The sequence below is a fragment of the Neophocaena asiaeorientalis genome, unplaced genomic scaffold (genome assembly GCF_003031525.2).
Source record: "Neophocaena asiaeorientalis asiaeorientalis breed wild unplaced genomic scaffold, Neophocaena_asiaeorientalis_V1.1 scaffold118, whole genome shotgun sequence".
Lineage (NCBI taxonomy): Eukaryota > Metazoa > Chordata > Mammalia > Artiodactyla > Phocoenidae > Neophocaena > Neophocaena asiaeorientalis.
Window position 1 is genome coordinate 1,064,754 of NW_020175528.1, and position 17,625 is coordinate 1,082,378.

Genomic DNA, 17,625 nt, shown 5'->3' on the forward strand with positions numbered 1-17,625 from the left:
AAGGCCTTTAGAGTTCTCAGATTCTCTTTGGATGAAAATGAGAGGCTTGAGATAGAAAGAGTCTGAGTATCATCCACCAATGGAGGGTGATGGTGGATGCCTGGGGTGCCATGGGGAGGGCGATCAGAGGGCTGTGATATCAGCCAGGGAGGTGGAAGAGAACACCGTGTGAGGAATGGGGCTTCCGGAGGGAGCTGAGCTGAGCCAGGAAGGTGCTCGACAAGAGGGGGCCCCATGTCAGAAAGACACTTCCCTGACCTCACTGACAGTCATGATGGGTGCCAGTTTATTCACTGACTGGGCATGTATTTATCAGAGCCTATAGTGGGCCAGACACTGTCTCAACTCTGGGGAAACAGTGATGGACAAAACAGGGCATCCATTCCACAGGGGCCAGACAGACAATCACAGAGTCAAGTCTTACAGAAGGTGTGATCCCTGTGATAGAATGATTAAAGAGTGGGTTATGGGGGCAGGGAGAGACAGTTGAGATGAGGTCTTCAGGAAAGGGCTCTTTGAGGTCTGAGCTGAGGGCAGAGTTATGGGAAGCAGCTAGTCATGCTGTTGGGGGAAGCCATTCCACACAGTGGGAACAGCTAGTGCAAGCACCCCAGGTAGGACTCGGCTTGGTGAATTTGAGGAATAAAAAGGAAACCAGTGTGGCTGGTGTATTGTGGGGGAGGAAAAGTGATGCGGGATGAGTCAGGACTGGGCCTCATAGACCATGGGAAGAAATTTGAATTTTATTTCAAATGAGATGGGCAGATTTGAGAGGGTCTAAGCAGAAATGGCCATGGCTGGCTTCATGATCAGGTTTTCTCTTTGAAACTGTCGCTCCAGAAGCTCTGTGGAAAAGGGATTGTAGGGGAGAAGAGTGAAAACACAAAGATAAAGTTGAGAGTTCTTGCAGAGGTTCAGGCAAGGAATAATATTGGCTGGGCATAGGATCTTGCCAAATAGAAGGAAGAGGGCTTCCACATTCCACTGTGTTGGTGTAGAAATGGCAGAACCTGTGATGGACTACGTGTGGGTGTGAGAGGATTGCTGGTTAGGAAAAGGTAGGGATCAAGCCCCTCCTGGGGTTTTTGCTTGAGCATCAGTAATGGTGCCATTTTCTGAGATGGTGCCCCTTATGTGAGGAGCAAGTGTGGGAAGGAAATCAAAAGTTGCCTCTGTTCCCAAGTGTCAGCCAGAGGGGAGGGCTTCCTGAACATCTGAATGGGGATAGTAGATTATACCTGGTCAGGGACTCATCTGTAAGAAATGAGCAGGTAACTCGGATTCAAAAGCTGAACATCCTTGCCCTTCCTTTCTCCCAAAATTAGGGGCTGGGAATTAAAATACCTGGGCTCTGAGGCCATGCCTTCCACGGGCTATTCCTGTGGAGTGTGGGGATACTGGGGGACGCTAAGACTCCTGGGAGACATGGGGTTGTTCTGACTGCTGACTTGGGCTTGAGGAGGCCCTAGGGCTTCAGCTTTGTAGAGTCACACGTAGACTGCATGATGGTATGAGACACTTCCACCCAACCTTTTCTTTCTTTTTCCTGCACTGGGATTACATTTGCACCAAGGTCGAATCTGCATTTTCTCTCATAAAATTCTTGCACATTTAATCCCATCTTGGGTCTTGGTATCGGCTTCTTGGAGGACCTGGACCAGTAGACCTTGCTGACATCAGAAAGGACAAGGGCCATATTAACCCTACCAGATGCCAGCAGGGCAGCAGGGGAGGTCTTGCCCGTGCCCTGTGTGAAGTGGATTGAGTTCTTGGAAACATACACTGGGAGCAGCCATCACTGTTGAGAAATTCAATCCTCATTTTTAAAAAAGGATATGCAAAAGTGATCTTGAGGATTAACATATAACATTTTTAATAAATATCTCCATTTTCACTCATATGCAGCAAACCAAATAATACACTATCAGTAGCACGATACCCATCTGAAATTCACTATCATGAGCTCTGCACAATTAAGTCCATGCATCATTTTGTGCTCATAAAAATCTTGTAGACTTTTCCAACCCTAAATCAGTTCATTGCTCATACATTTGTGTGTTTTGTAACCTATAATAACGTATATCTTGTTCCCCACCAAATGTCCTGTGACAATCTGTTTTCATGAGTCGGAGTTACTTTCCTCCTGGGACCTTCTCAATTCCATGGAATTCCATGGAATTCTCATTCCATGCTGAACTGTTCTAGGCTGGTGTTTATCTTCTGCCAATGTCCTTTACCTATCTGTCCATACATCCTCTTTGTTTTATTTCCTTATTTCTTCCTTGTTCAGTTATCCCCAGAAGTAATGTTGGTGTATGTGGAAACCAATGTTCTCTTGATCAACCAAAGTTATTCAGAAGTAAATATGTCCAAACCAGATATCTTGGTTAAGAGAACTTATAATTGGTGAGGAATAGTGATTCCATGCAGAGTGCTACGTGGGTCTTTGTGCAGATAATTGACAAAAGCAGTAAGAGCATATTCATTTATTGATCTTTTAATCACATTTGTTGGGCACCTGTCACGTGCCAGACCCCAGAGTGCTTAGAAATTGTCAGATCAGGGATCCCAAAAGTTTCTTTTGAGAAGGATGCCTTAAGCATTGAGAGACTCTTCCAGCTGCAAAGACCTGTTCTATTTACCTCTAGGAAAAATTGACACCTTTAGCAGTGGAGTTAACCTCTAAAATTGCTAAGATCATGGTTTCTCTGTTGAGATGCAATGGTTGCCTCCCAAACACACTGAAAATTCAGAGTCCAGATTTATTTCAGAAATTCATCATGATGCTTTTAACCTTTGATGCCTTTTGCAGGAATGGTATATGGAGTTTGTGTCTTTTTATGGTGGTGTCTCCAACCAGGTTGCAAGTGATATAAGGACTGTAATTTCAGACAGTTATTCTCTTGACAGCACACGCTCAGGTTCATACAGCAAGAGAGGAAGTTCCTCTTGCTTTTTTCCAGAAAAATCAGCATGGCAAAAATTAGCTACATGACATTATAAGTGGTGTGCAAACTAAGTCAACCAGTTGCTCTTCTTTCACAACCAGAACGAGAGAAAGGACTGATCTTGTCACCATGTTGATGGACTTTCCCCCAACAAAGATGAATCTAAGAACTGATTATGTGAGCCTGGCCTTGACAACTTTAGACATCCTTTCTTTCCCTCCCTCAACTCTGTCTCTTTGTTCACTCTCCCCTGTTCCTCTGCTCACACCTTTTCTCTTTATTCCTACGTGAGTAGTATGTACGATGTTTTAAGTCCTTTGCCAGGTTATACAGCAAACTGTTTGGTCTCAGAACATTTTAACATTCTTAAATATCATTAACAACCCACAAGCTTTGGTTTTTGTGGATTTTACCTATTGCTCTTTATTTCCTTAGTAATTACAGCTAATAAAATGTGATATATATATATATATCTTTATTAATTCAGTTAAAAATAATTTAAAAACCTATCACGTATTGATAAAAATAGAGCACTTTTTATTAAAAATAACTATATTATCCAAAATCTTAAAATAATGAGGAGAGTGCCCTTGTTTTACCTTTTTGCAAGTGCCTGGCTGATTAGAAGACAGCTGAATTCTCAGAACTCTTTCTGGACTCTGTTGTAATACCTCTTATACAGCCTCTGGAAAACTCCTCCCGAGAGAATGAGGACAAAGACAGCAAATACAACCTTAGTACTTTCATGAAAATAGTTTTCACCTTGTGAACCCCTCAGAGAGGGTCTCAGGGACCCCTCAGGGTTCCTGGGCCGTACTTTGAGAACTGTTGTGCTAGGGCTAGAGATACAGGCATGAAAGACCCAGCATCTTTACCCACCATCTGGTAGTGGAAAGACACAAAAGGATATTTACAGCCCGGTTTAGTCCTTGATGTGCTAAGGATAGGCAGGGGGCTATGGTGGGACAAGGAAAGAGCTAATTCAGTCTGCGGGGTGTCTTTAGGGATGGAGAGGAAGGGGAGGGTCAGAGAATGCTTTCCGGAGTCAGTGGTGCGGAGCTGAGCTGAGCTGAGCAGGTGGGAGTGCAGATAATTCAACGTGAATACGAATGGAACCACCTTGTCTGATACCCTGATCAGGGTTGATTATGAGGATGACCTAGGGCATTTGGCTTTCAGCTTTATGATGATTTTGTGTGTTTGGTGGTGGTAGAGGGCAGACTTTTCTAGCCTATCCTCTACCTCTTCTATCCTACAACTTCCCAGGAAGGAGCCAGAGCTGGAGAAATGCAGATAACAATCCACATAAATAAGAAGTGAAATTGACCTGCCAGTGCTTTCTTTCTGAAGCACTGAGAAACAGGTGAGTGTTCTGCAGTGAATATACTGTAAACCGGATAATTGCCATTTGTTGTTCTGAACACCTTGGGATCTAAGACATGAAATGGAATTTGCAATAAAAATGTATCTCACATTTGCTACCTTCCAGAGCAAAGTTGATAGCAAAAGCCACAAAGGTTTTATTTATTAGTTTGCCAGTAAAGAAACAGGAATTTGGTGTGTTTCTGTCTGAGGTTAAAAGGAAGTTGCACTTTCACATCCAATCTTCTCACTCATTTTGAATATAATATTTTAAAAGATTCTTCAGTGAGTGTGATATTTAGTTTTATGTGTCCATTTGGCTAGGCTATAGTATCTAGTTATTCAATGAAACACTCATCCAGGTGTTGCTGTGAAGGCATTTTGGACATGTGGTTAACATCTACAGGCAATTGTTTTAAGTAAAGGAGATGGTCCTCAATAATGTGGGTGGGGGCTTCCCTGGTGGTGCAGTGGTTGAGAGTCCTCCTGCTGATGCAGGGGACACAGGTTCGTGCCCCAGTCCGGGAAGATCCCACATGCCGTGGAGCGGCTGGGCCCGTGAGCCATGGCCGCTGAGCCTGCGCGTCCGGAGCCTGTGCTCCGCAACGGGAGAGGCCACAGCAGTGAGAGGCCCGCGTACCGCAAATAATAATAATAATGTGGATGGGCCTCATCCAATCAGTTGAAAGGCTTTAAGAGCAAAAATGGAGTTTTCCCAGAAAAGAAGAAATTCTGCCTCAAGACTGAAGCATTAACTCCTACTTGAGCTTCCAGCCTGCAGGCCTGCCACATGAATTTCAGACTTGCCAGCCCTTGCAATTGTGTAGGCCAATTCCTTTACACACAGACACACACACACACACACACACACGTATCTATATGTATGTCTCTCTCTCTCTCTCTCTCATCTCTATCTAGCTCTAGCTCTAGCTCTATCTAGCTCTATCTGTCTCAATCTCTCTGTCTCCCATTGGTTCTGTTTCTCTGGAGAACTCTGCCTGTTCTCCGGTCTGTTCAGTCTTGGCTCTTCTGTGCCCCCTCAGGGCACTTGGTCCAAGGCTTGACCCACAGGGGATGGAAACAAATATGTGCTGCTGCATTGACCTCTGGTTGGGGGAGGAATGACCCAGTGGGGTGGGAACCTCAGTCCTTCCATTAGGGACCATGACCTTGTATGATTTCCTTAAACTCCCTGAACCTCCATAACCTCATCCATGAAGTGGAGCCCATGCAACCCTCCCACAGGGGCGATGGGGAGGATTTAATGAGACCGCACATAGTAGGCCCTCCGGAGTGGCCGCTCCTGATGAGTCATGTAGTGGTCGTGGTTGAACAGTGGATTACAGAAAGAGTTGTAGACAATTACATGTAGTAGCATCAATTCCAAAGTAAGTTACGGGCCGGTTTTAAGGGTTAGAGATATTTTAAATGCAGTGAAGGATGAGATATTGAAGTAATAACAATCTTGGGGAATTATAGGTATGGCGATTTAGTGCACACTTCAGTCCAGTAAGGTTGTTCAGTAGGTAAGACATTTTGTGTGGAAAAGTGTGTTGGCTCTAGTAATTGAATGGGAGCATTAAACCATCACAGTCTTTTTCTCCCCTCTTCCTACTCTAAAAGATTTTTTCCTGAATGGCTCCGAATCTTCTTCACAGTCTTAATCTAATCTTCCCCGCCCACCAGTAGATTTATTGGGTAACTTGGGCATGTCTATATGGGGCAGGCTGGGTCCCATGGGGGTCCTCACCAAGGCTGTGGGTGTTGAGATTCAGAATCAAAGGGCCTTTACTGGGGACATTTAAGGTGCTCATCACCAGTGAGTCAGCTCTGACTTAGTGTCTCATTTCATCTTCCTCCCAGTAACCCTGCGGGGTTGGTATTACCTCCATTTTCTAAAGGAGAGTGAGCAGAGGTCTGGGAAGATTGATACTTGACTAAAATACCCTGTTGGTTACATAGTGTCAGAACTATGACATTAAGCCCGGTACCACTTACACCTAATCTCAGGGTCTGTCTTAGGGCAAGCTTCGGGAAATTGGCTTTATCTGGATGGCTTGTGCAGAGACAACTGAAAAATCACACTTTTGTGAGATTACGCAATTCCCCAGTGCACAGTTCTTGCTAGCCTTTCTCCTTGCCCACGTGCCAGTACCCAATGGGATAATGGTATATGGTTCATCCCCAGGCTGGGGCAATTTAATGACTTTGAGAGAACCCATACTCTAAACAATTGAGTATTTATGGATTGAAAATGACAGATGGGAGGGAAGAAAAAAATAGGAAAGGTGGATAAATGTATGGATAGATGGATAGAAGGAAAGGAGGAAGGAAGGGAAGGAGAGCACTGGTCCGCCCTCACTGAAAGCACCCATCAGCCATCTTTTCTTCAAATGCTTTTTCAACCCAATTAACACGGTATAATGTAACCCTCATCCTCTGTGAATCTTTGCATATGTGAGTCACACACATGGGATTTGCATTTAAAACTCTCTAATTGGTACCTCTAGCAAGAGATATATAGTGCCTCTAATTAAGTGATGGCAAATGTCACCCTATGTTTTGCGAGGCACACCCTCTTTCTATTTGGGTGACGTCGCAATACCTGCTCATTGGAACCAAAGAGCTGCTAATTGCTTCAGGAGGTGCTGGGAAGGCAAAGGTGTGCTCACCTCATTTATCAAGGTTCCAGGCACTGTGTCAGGACCTGTGGGCATCATTGTGACCAGGATGCTTCCTCTCCTTGAAGAGGGGGAAGGAGGGGCAAGGAACCAGCTAATGGCAGTGCGGCGGACCTATTGCCTAATAGCAGGCAATGCAGGGTGACAAGGTGTACAGAGGAGGACCACTGGAGGAGGGGGGGCTGGAGCTGCCTCTGTCAGGATGAACAGGCAGGAGCCAGGAGAAAGGAGCATGAGGACAGGGGTAGACAGCACAATGAGGGCAAAGGCATGGGTCACGGAGGGAGCGGAGGTCTTTGGGTGGCTTCCCTGATCTTGTGGTTGGAGAGCAGGAGAGCTAGAGCTTCTGATGGATCCTAGGCAGGGAAGTCAGGACCAGATTTGCCCTTAGGCAGGCTTACCTCCACCTAGACACAGATCCCATCCCACCCTCACTCCGAAGCAAGGAATAAAAATACTTTTTGAAATGCTATGACAATTATTGTAGTTAAGAGTCATTTTATTGCAAGAACAGACACCCACTCAAACTACTGCAAATTTAAAACATGATGGTTGGGGGAAGAATTATTGAAAGGCTTCACTTGGGAGCCTCAGACAAGCCACGGCAGGCTGGCGAGTCAGTGAAGGGTGAGCGGGGCCAGGACCGGGGAACAGGATGGGGGGCCAGCCTCTATATCTTCTGCAGCTGCTTGGGGTGCTTCTCTTCTCTCTGTATGTCGGCTCCCAAATCCTCTGTCTCCTGACCGATTAGCTTTCTTGGATTTTAATAGCGTTCCATCTCCGTCTAAATGTTGGGTTGGGTGATCACTGCATGAACGCCAGCCCCAACTCCTTATGAATTTTCACCTCAAGTGCCCATCGCCAAATACATTATAGTTTCTCGGCCTCTTAAATGAAAGTTTAAAGATCCGACCAATCGGCCCAGCCTACTCCACCCACGGATGCCCCCTGGTCTAGGCAATTCTACCAGGGGTTGGAGTCAGAAGGGGAAACTGGGCATGGCAGGCAGAAGAACAGCCTGACAGTCACTAGAGTGACCCATTTCCTAGGATGTAGTTAACCTCACTGGAGCATTTTGCAAGCAGTCTGGTATGTTTTTACTCACAATTCACTTTTACCCAGGGAGAATTCTGAGGATTGAGGAGCTAGCAGTGGCCAGAGGGTTAATTGAAGGATGTAGGTAGAAGGACTCAAAGGGTGAATCATCAGCCCCTTGGCCCTGCTGCTTGGACTGTGTTAATGCAGGTTTTCAGTGGGTGCATTGAGTGGAAGCCGAGAGACGAGAGCCAAGGCGTGTTCTGCGGAGGCATCTGTGTTCTAGTTAAAGGCACACTGAGGGGCAAGACCTAATTTCTCTATATAAATGGAGCAGAAATATCACACTGGCATTTCCTCTATATGAGTGCAAAGACACAGGCATTTTCCAGATGCTGAAACATCATGGAAAGGAGACAGGACAGAGGCAAGAAGCAGTTCCTAAGGGGGCATGATATGACAGAGTTCAGACTCAAGATGGGTTGTATAGCAAACAGGGACATTATCTCGTGAAGAACCGATGAAAAGTCAGTTCTGAAGTTACAAGCAAATGGAGCAAAGCGTGTGCTGACTGGCCTCAGTCTATTGGAACAAAAAGGCAAAACGTTTGTCAGGGAAGGGAAGAGATTAAATAGGAAATTACAGCCGAGCCACCAGCATCAATACCTATTGCTTCTTTCTGGAAAGGAGATGGTTCTCCAGTGTCCCCTTTTTTTTTTTTTTTTAAACCCCTTTTTTGGGGTATAATTGCTTTACAATGGTGTGTTAGTTTCTGCTTTATAACAAAGTGAATCAGTTATACATATACATATGTTCCCATATGTCTTCCCTCTTGCGTCTCCCTCCCTCCCACTCTCCCTATCCCACCCCTCCAGGCTGTCACAAAGCACCGAGCTAATATCCCTGTGCCTTGCGGCTGCTTCCCCCCAGCTATCTACCTTACTACGTTTGTTAGTGTGTATATGTCCATGACTCTCTCTCGCCCTGTCAAAGCTCACCCTTCCCCCTCCCCATATCCTCAAGTCCGTTCTCCAGTAGGTCTGCGTCTTTATTCCTGTCTTACCCCTAGGTTCTTCATGACATTTTTTCCCCTTAAATTCCATATATATGTGTTAGCATACAGTATTTGTCTTTTTCTTTCTGACTTACTTCACTCTGTGTGACAGACTCTAGGTCTATCCATCTCATTACAAATAGCTCAATTTCATTTCTTTTTAAGGCTGAGTAATATTTCCAGTGTCTCTTGAAGCCAGAGTTTGGAAATGGTTCCTGGATGATTCTGTGCAAGCCACTAAGCCCTGGGTGATGTAGATGATATCCATCAGTCCAGCCTCTTAGCTGGCCTTGCCCCTCAAGCTATGGTCTCCAACCAAATATAACTATTCACATTCTCCCCATGGTGTAGCAGGGTGCTTTTACCATCAGGCCTTTGCCCATGCAATGTTCCTCTGCCTGGGACCCTCCATATCTTGTATCCCTGCTTAATTCTTACTGCTCAGGACTTAGAACCTACTTTCTCCAGGAGGTAATTCTGGATTACCATGGTGGGGTGAGTACTTCTCCTCTCTTTTTCCATAGCAGTCTGCTTTTCCTCTTCTTACCTACCTCTTGCTACACTGGTATCATGGATCCCTTTCTAGTCGGAGAGTCTCTTGAGGATAAGGACTTTGTTTTTGTCCCATATTTATTCAAGTATAATTTACGCACAATACGATTCACTCTTTTTAAATGTGCAAATTGATAAGTTTCAACAAAGACACGTAGAGGTGTAGCTATCACCACAATCAAGATACAGAACAGTTCCTTCAACCCAGAAAGTTCCCTTGTGCCCCTTTGCAAGCAGACCCTAGCAATTACTGATCTGTTATCTATCCTTATACTTTGGCATTTTCTAGAATGTGATATGAATGGCATCAAACAGCATGAAGTCTTTTGTGTCTGACTTCTTTCATTTCACCAGTGAAATACTTTGGAGATTCATCCATTTTGTTGTATGAATCAGTTGATTTCTTTTCAGTGCGGAGTAGGTGTTCATTATATGGATATACTGCAATTTGTTTATCCGTTCACTAGTTGATGGCCATTTTAGTTTCCACGTTGGCACTATCCTGAATAAAGAGTCTATGAACATTTACCTACAAGGGTTTTTGTATAATTTATGTTTTCATTTCTCTGGGATAAATCCTAGGAATGGAATTGCTGAGCCATTTTATAAGAAATTGCTAAACTGTTTCCGAAGTGACTATATTATTTTACATTCTTACCAGCAATGGATGACTTTCAGTTGCTTCACATCTTCATCAGAACTTGGTATTGTCAGTCTTATTTTAGCCACTCTAGTAGTGACATGGTGATATCCCACAGTGGCTTTAATTTACACATTTTTGATAACTATTAATGTTGAACATCTTTTCTTGTTCTTATTTGCTGTTCATATATTTACTCTGGTGACAAGTGTGTTCAAATTTTTGCCTTTTAAAAAAAAACATTACTTGTCTTATTTTTGTGTTGTAAGAGTTCTTTATAAATTTTGGATTCAAGTCCTTTATGAGCTATGCTTATATAATATTTTCTCATAGTCTGTAACTTTAAAATATTTTCTTAAAATTGTTTTCCAAGAATAGAAATTTATAATTTTTATAAAGTTTGATGAATCAATTTTATCTCTTATGATTCATACTTGTTTTTGTCCCTTCTAATAAATCTTCACCTAAACCAAGGACACTCAGGGTTTTTTTCCTATGCTTTCTTTTAAAGGTTTTGTAATTTTAACTCCTACATTTAAGATGATCTATTTAGAGACAATTTTTGTGTATCATCAGCAGTAGGATTGAAGTTCCAAAGCAACATTTAATGAAAGGACTATCTTCTCCCCCACTGAATTATCTTGGAACCTTTGTCAGAAATTGACCATATGTATGTGTGTCTATTTCTGTACCCTTCATTCTTTCTATTGACCTGTATGTCTATCTTTATGTTAGTATCACACTGTCTTGATTACAGTAGCTTTATAATAAGTCTTAAAATCAAGTAGTGTAAGTCCTCCAACTTTGCTCTTCTTTTTCAAAATTGTTTTGGCTATATCAGGTCTTTTTCATATAAATTTTAGAATTAGTTTAACCATTTAAAAAATTCTGCTATTATTTTGACTTGGGTTGCATTGACACTTATAGATCAGTTAGGGGAAAATTTACGTCTTAACTATATCGAGTCTACCAAATCATGAACACTGTCTATCTCTCCACTAAGACCTCTCCAGGTCTTCATTAAATTCTCTCAGCAATATCTTAGAGAATTTACAGACCTTGCATGTATTTTGTGAAAGTTATTCCTAAATGTTTCAATTTTTGATGCTATTATATTAATATTTTTAAATTTAAATTTCCAATTGTTTATTTCTAATACATAGAAATACAATTGATTTTTATAGATTGACTTTCTATCCTGTGACTTTCCTCAATTCATTTATTAGCTCTAGTAGTACTTTTGTAGATTCTGTAGATTTTGCTTCATTGATGATCACGTTCTCTGAAAATAAAGACAATTTTACTTTTTCATTTCCAACTTGAGTGGGAAAATATTCACTCTTTAATCATTAAGTATGATGTTAGCTATAGATTTTTATAAAAGCTCTTTATCTGAGTGAAGAAGTTTCCTTCTATTCCTCATTTGTTGATAGATTTAATTACGAATGAATATTGAATTTTGTCAAATGCTTTTTTCAGGGACATTTTCCCCCATTGTACCGCCGATGTTTAGGCTGTTTTTGCACATTTTAAGTACTCCATAGATGTTTGTTGAATGAATGAAGCTGGGCTAAATACCTCGGAGAATGTAAGGTTATACTTCAACCATTCAGAAGCGTGAGATGAGCTAGGGGGACTTCAGAGTATTTGAATGTTTAGTCATGTCAGGAGTACTAGATTTGCCTAAATGATCGTGCAGTTTTTACAATATTCTCATGAAGAAAGTGTCTCCGTTTCACAAATGAGGAATGAGTAATAGATGGAAAGATTAAAAAGCTATAATATTGTTGGGATGTGGGGAAGTAGTTCTGTGTTTCATTACTCATCAGAAATAAAAAGACAATCATTAAGTTCAGAAAACAAAAAATAAACAATATGATATTGCTTATATGCGGAACCTAAAAAAAATGATAGAAATGAACTTATTAACAAAATAGACTCACAGACTTAGAGAACAAACTTATGGTCACCAGGGAAGAAGGGTGAGGTTGGGGGGAGAGATAGTCAGGGAGTTTGGGATTGACAAGTACACACAGTGCTATATTTAAAATGTATAACCAACCAGGACCTACTGTATAACACACGGAACTCTGCTCAGTATTACTATGACACAACCTAAATGGGAAAAGAATTTGAAAAAGAATGGATACAGGTATATGTATAACTAAATCACTTTGCTGTACACCTGAAACAAACACAACACTGTTAATCAACTATACTCCAATATAAAATAAAGAGTTTAAAAAAATAAATGAAGGAGGCTGGTTGCAAATATAATGCAAGTTAAAATGGAGGATGATCCAGCCATTTGATGGAATGAATGAATCAAGAATCCAGCTGGTCTCTATACAAGGAATGGTGTTCTTGGAATGATGGTTGGACCACTAGGAAGGAAAAGTAATCCTTGCACGATAATTGGCTCAGCCATGAATGGTATCCTTGTAGTCAAAATAATGTAAATTTAAGTTATTGGTTTGCAAACCTGAGGATTTGGTCTATACACAAAGCAAAGAAGATTGGGGTTACTCATCAAAGTGCAAATGTTTATCAACCTTGACAAAGCAAAGTTGAGATAGATCTGAAGGAAGTTAGAAAGTGAGAGAGAAATGAAGAAATTTTAGGAATATGAACCTTTTTATTTTCCAAAAAGGGAATATTTAAACCCCTCTGAGACTCAGTTCCTCACCTGTACAATGAGATACGGCGTCTCATCTAGAGGGGTTGTTGTGAGGATTAATGAATGAATGCAAAATGCCTAATATGTGGTAGGTACTCAACTAACTATAGTAGCGATAGAGAGGAGAATCCCCACTAATGATGCAGAAATCTCGACTTCTTAACTTCAGGGTCTGCAGAGCACCTTTCCTGTGACACTTTCACTGCCCAGAGAGCAGGCGGGTAATGAAAGAGCAGGGGCTATGTGGCCAGTGGAGGACATCTGAATGACATGACAACCCTGTGGGCGGTGTCATCTTCCCCATTTTATAGCTGAGGGAGTTGAGATGCTGCGTGGCCAACTGACTTGCACTGAATCAGCCCTGAAGTGGCTAAACCAGGGCCACAGCCCAGCAGCCGTGACTCTAGATTCCGTTGTCTGCCACTGAGCCAAGTGGTGCATGAATCTGCAACACTGGGTAAGCTCCTGGTATATCTTCTGTACACATTTCTAATGAATAGGCCCCTAGGTTTAATTAAAGGAAAAAAAGGTTAATTATTTTTCCCAACAGTTGCAAATTATTTACATTGCATTTGTGTTGATGGCTAATAAAAGAGCAAAGGAGTGTGGGGACAACCCAGAGTGGCTGTTAATTCTTCCAGGGTCCATAATGAAGCACTAGTTTGAATGCCAACAAGTGAGCATGGATGAGCCTGCTGCCCCATTAAAACCTGCTCTAGGCAAGGGGCTCTCTACCCTGGGCGTGATTCAATCATCAGAAATAGGTCTCAGAGGCCAACTGAGAATAGCAACGCATATGTCCTTGCCCCGCTAAACTGCCCCTCGGTTAGTTCACGGTTGCTGTGGAATGGGTGACAAAGGGCAAAACAGTGGCCCAGGTTGAGCCTACCACCAATCCTGGAACCGCGCTTAACTGACCTTTCAAAGCATGATGAAGTGGGAAGGGGACAGAGCCACTGCCACAGATCTGTTCTCAAATCTATGCATAAGCTTTTGCTTTGCCATGGCTATTGAAACAATATGTAATATGTATTGTGTGTATAATATATATTATAATGTGGGTTATATAGTGTAATGTGTATTACATATATTATGATACGAGTGTGTGGGGGGGGCACTTTTTGGATATCATGATGTAAGAAAGAGTTTTGGGTTTTCACCATTGTTAGTTATTAACCCTGTGGCCATCTTGGGAAAGTCACCCCTTGTGAAAGTAGTTTCTTTGTCATTTCCATAATGATCACACCTACCTCTCAGGTTGCTGGGGGGAGCATTACATATGTGACAACATCTCTTAAACTGTGAAGCAGGGTGTGAGGATTAGCATTAGGACCGCTTTGATTATTCTAGGGCTCCCTATAATCTGTCATTTCATTTCTAAAGCAGCTACTCTGCACCCAGATTCCTGTGGGGGAATAAAAGGACAAACCAAGGAGCTCCCAGTTGAAAAATTAGATTACTACTTTAGAAAGATCACTCTTAATGTCAGTGTGGAGGATGGATTGGCATGGGACAAGACTTCTTACTGGAAGACAAGTCAAGAGGCCGTTGCAGCCATTCACATAGGAGAACTGGGCCAGAGACAAATCAAGGGGCTGGAATGAGCAGAAATAGGATATTCACCAGATAAGATTTTCACATAGGACTATTACACCAATCCTGGCACAAGTCTTAGTGCTGGTTGACTTTAAGTTATCTTGTATTCATTTGCTCATAACAAAGTACCACAGACTGGGTGGCTTAGAACAGCAGGAATTTATTGTCTCACAGTTCTGGAGGCCAAAAGTCTGCAATCAAATTGTCAAGGACCATGTTGGCTCTGAAGGTCTCTCTTGTAGATTTTGGTAGTTCCTTGGCTTGTGACAGCACAACTTCACTCTTCACGTGGCGCTCTCTCTGTGTGCATGTCTGTCTCTGTGGCTAAATTTCCCCTTTTTATAAGGACACCAGTCATTTTGGATTAGGGCCCACCGTAATAACCTCATTTTAACTTGATTACCTCTATAAAGACCCTATCTTCAAATAAAGTCACATTGCAAGGTACTGGAGGTTAGGACTCCAATCCCTCTTTTGTGGGGGGGGACACCTCAACTAGTAATATATATTTGATACGTATTTTAAGTGTATTAATTGTACATTATACAGCATATCATTCAGCTGATCAAATTATCGAAGAGCAACTTAAAACGCTATATAATTTAGACCATTTAGATAGACTCAGTCTTTAATGGATCAGAAAATATTAAAATGTTTGTTGTATATTTACACATTTGTTGGTACTTATCCATATACATGTATATAAAATTCAGTAACAGCTCCTAATGATGGATTGGATAAGATTGAGGTCAGCGATCCCAGCACGCAGTTGTAATCTGCTAGTTTGTTGATTGATAATGGATTTTAACTCTGAAACATGTCTGAATAGATAGTAGCATTTAAGAATTAAAGCTTTTGATTAATTTTTTTAAATATCTATACTGGGCATCTAGAAATAGAAATCATGGGATTCGGGCAATATTCATAATATTATTATGGATTCAAATAATGATCTTAAAAGTCGATCTTTTTGTTTCCATCGTTTTCCAGTGAACAAGCACAAGCCATGGATTGAGACTTCGTATCACGGGGTCATAACAGAGAACAATGCCACAGTCATTTTGGACCCACCACTTGTCGCCCTGGATAAAGATGCACCGGTTCCTTTTGCAGGTGAGATGATAGCTTAGCATGGTTGGGCTCTGCTCATTTGGGAGACAAGTCAGGAAACCCCCACGAAACCCAGGCTTGGGCTTCATTGCTCTTGTCACCACCTGTGGCTCTCACAGATCAGCTTGTGCTTTCAAAGCTGTAAGCTTCTTCTGATTCCTGGTGTGGATTCTGTATCTCCTTATGGTTTTTCTCCTTGGTGTTGCCTGCAATGCAAGACCCTTATATCTTCTTGTTGTGAGAGATGGTATATTGCTGAAGTGGCCTCTGGAGTTGGAAAAGCTGGGCCAGCAAGGCCTGTGGGGGAATTTTCCCTCTAGAAAGAGGGAAAATTCTGTATCTTCTCATCGACACGAGAAGATGTATAAACCACTGTCCCCACTACCCACGTATCATGAACAGGTGAAGACTTGTAACTTGGTAGGTTGACAAGAGAAAAAGGAAAGAAAAAAGGATTGGGAGTTATTTGCTCAGGGTAGGACAGACTTGTGCCCTTGAGCTTCAAAATGGGTGTGGCTTTTTTTTTTTGGGTGTGGCTTTTAGAGGAGGAATCTGGAGGCAGTGCCATTTGCCCTTGCAGCTTGAGAGCCTTCTCATTGTCATCAAGATGACCACTGCTTCCTCCTCTAACCTCCTGCAAGGGCCAGATCCCAGGAGGGGTGTGTGAAAGAAGATGGCTGTGTCTCACGTTTCCATAGATTTTGGCAAAGAAAAGGGGATGGGTGATGGCGGGGCGGGGCGGGGAGGGGTTGGACAAAGAATTTCTGAAGATGCCTACATCATGAGTGATATTGTTAATATTTTATAACTGTCAGAAGAAAGACAGGAAATTTAATGAAGGTTTTCAAGATTTCTGGAAGATTGCTTTATGATTGATGGGTGCCAGGCTGAGGTTTTTACCATGATGAAGTCTAGTTTTTCTGACAGTTTGTCTGTTACATTATGAGCTACTTGGGCAGAAAAAAATGACTCTTTCACACTTCTAAGAGATAAGCTCTGTGAAGTCCTGTTTTTCATTACAGAACATTATAAAGTAAGGAGTGAGGGGGTGAGTTAAATGGGGAAATTCAGCCTTATGTGAAGACAAACCCATAAGCATTCTCACAGAGCATGGGGGAGATACTCTAGACTCTCAGAAGAAGGCTTAATCTTTATTTTATGTAGAATGATAACCACCAAGGGTACCTAACTGTGACTTCCATGGTGTTTAGAGTTGGGACATTTCCATACATCTTCCAGCCATCCATCCTCAGAGGTCCCAGCTCAACCAAAGGCCACTTGGCAGTGTGAATCACATGCTGTCTTTTCCACAGTAGATGAGGTGTATTCCCCAGACCTTCTTTACCAGCCTGGGAATATTCCAACTCATCCCCTTCTTGGATATAACTATACTGAGGTTAACCAGCAATTCTCACCAACCCCATGGAAATGAGATTTTAAAACAAACACTAGCAAAAATGTTTGGGTCATGGGAATGTTTGGACTGGCATGCACTGTGTGCTTTAAAAAATGAAATAGAGACAGCATTTAGAAGTTGGGAAAGTTTGCATAAAACCTGCAGGATTCTGGTTTATCTTGATGAATTAAACAGATGCTTTTAAGTCACTGTAAGGTAGTGAGGCTAACACTTTAAAAGTGAGGGATGTGTCTGTTTATTCGTTGTGTCCGTCTCAGTGTAGCCCTGTTCTCATCCAGTAGTGTACTAGGAAACTGAGGTCGTTGAACAAGCTGTTCTACAGTAAACTTATAAACTCTAATGTAAAGACTAAAATGGAAAAAAAAAAATTCAAACAAATCTGCTATTTGAAAGTTTGGATTACAAACACTTACCTTCCTTGGTTGGCGACCTGAAGGACAGTTAATCATTTCACCTGAAGATTGATGGAAGGATTTCCTTCAATTCTAAATCCATCAAATACTTTTAAACTTGAAGTTGTATTCAGACCATCAGATGTGACCGCAGGTGTTCT

At 42.1% G+C, this 17,625-nt stretch overlaps 1 protein-coding gene across 1 annotated transcript in view; it reads left to right on the forward strand.

The window, feature by feature from the left end:
- Positions 1-17,625, forward strand: part of CLSTN2 (calsyntenin 2) — a 511,540-nt gene that overhangs the window by 101,404 nt on the left and 392,511 nt on the right. The window contains exon 2 of the mRNA XM_024769029.1: positions 15,536-15,658. Within this exon, the coding sequence (XP_024624797.1) occupies positions 15,536-15,658 (123 nt within the window). The remainder of the gene's footprint in view (positions 1-15,535; positions 15,659-17,625) is intronic.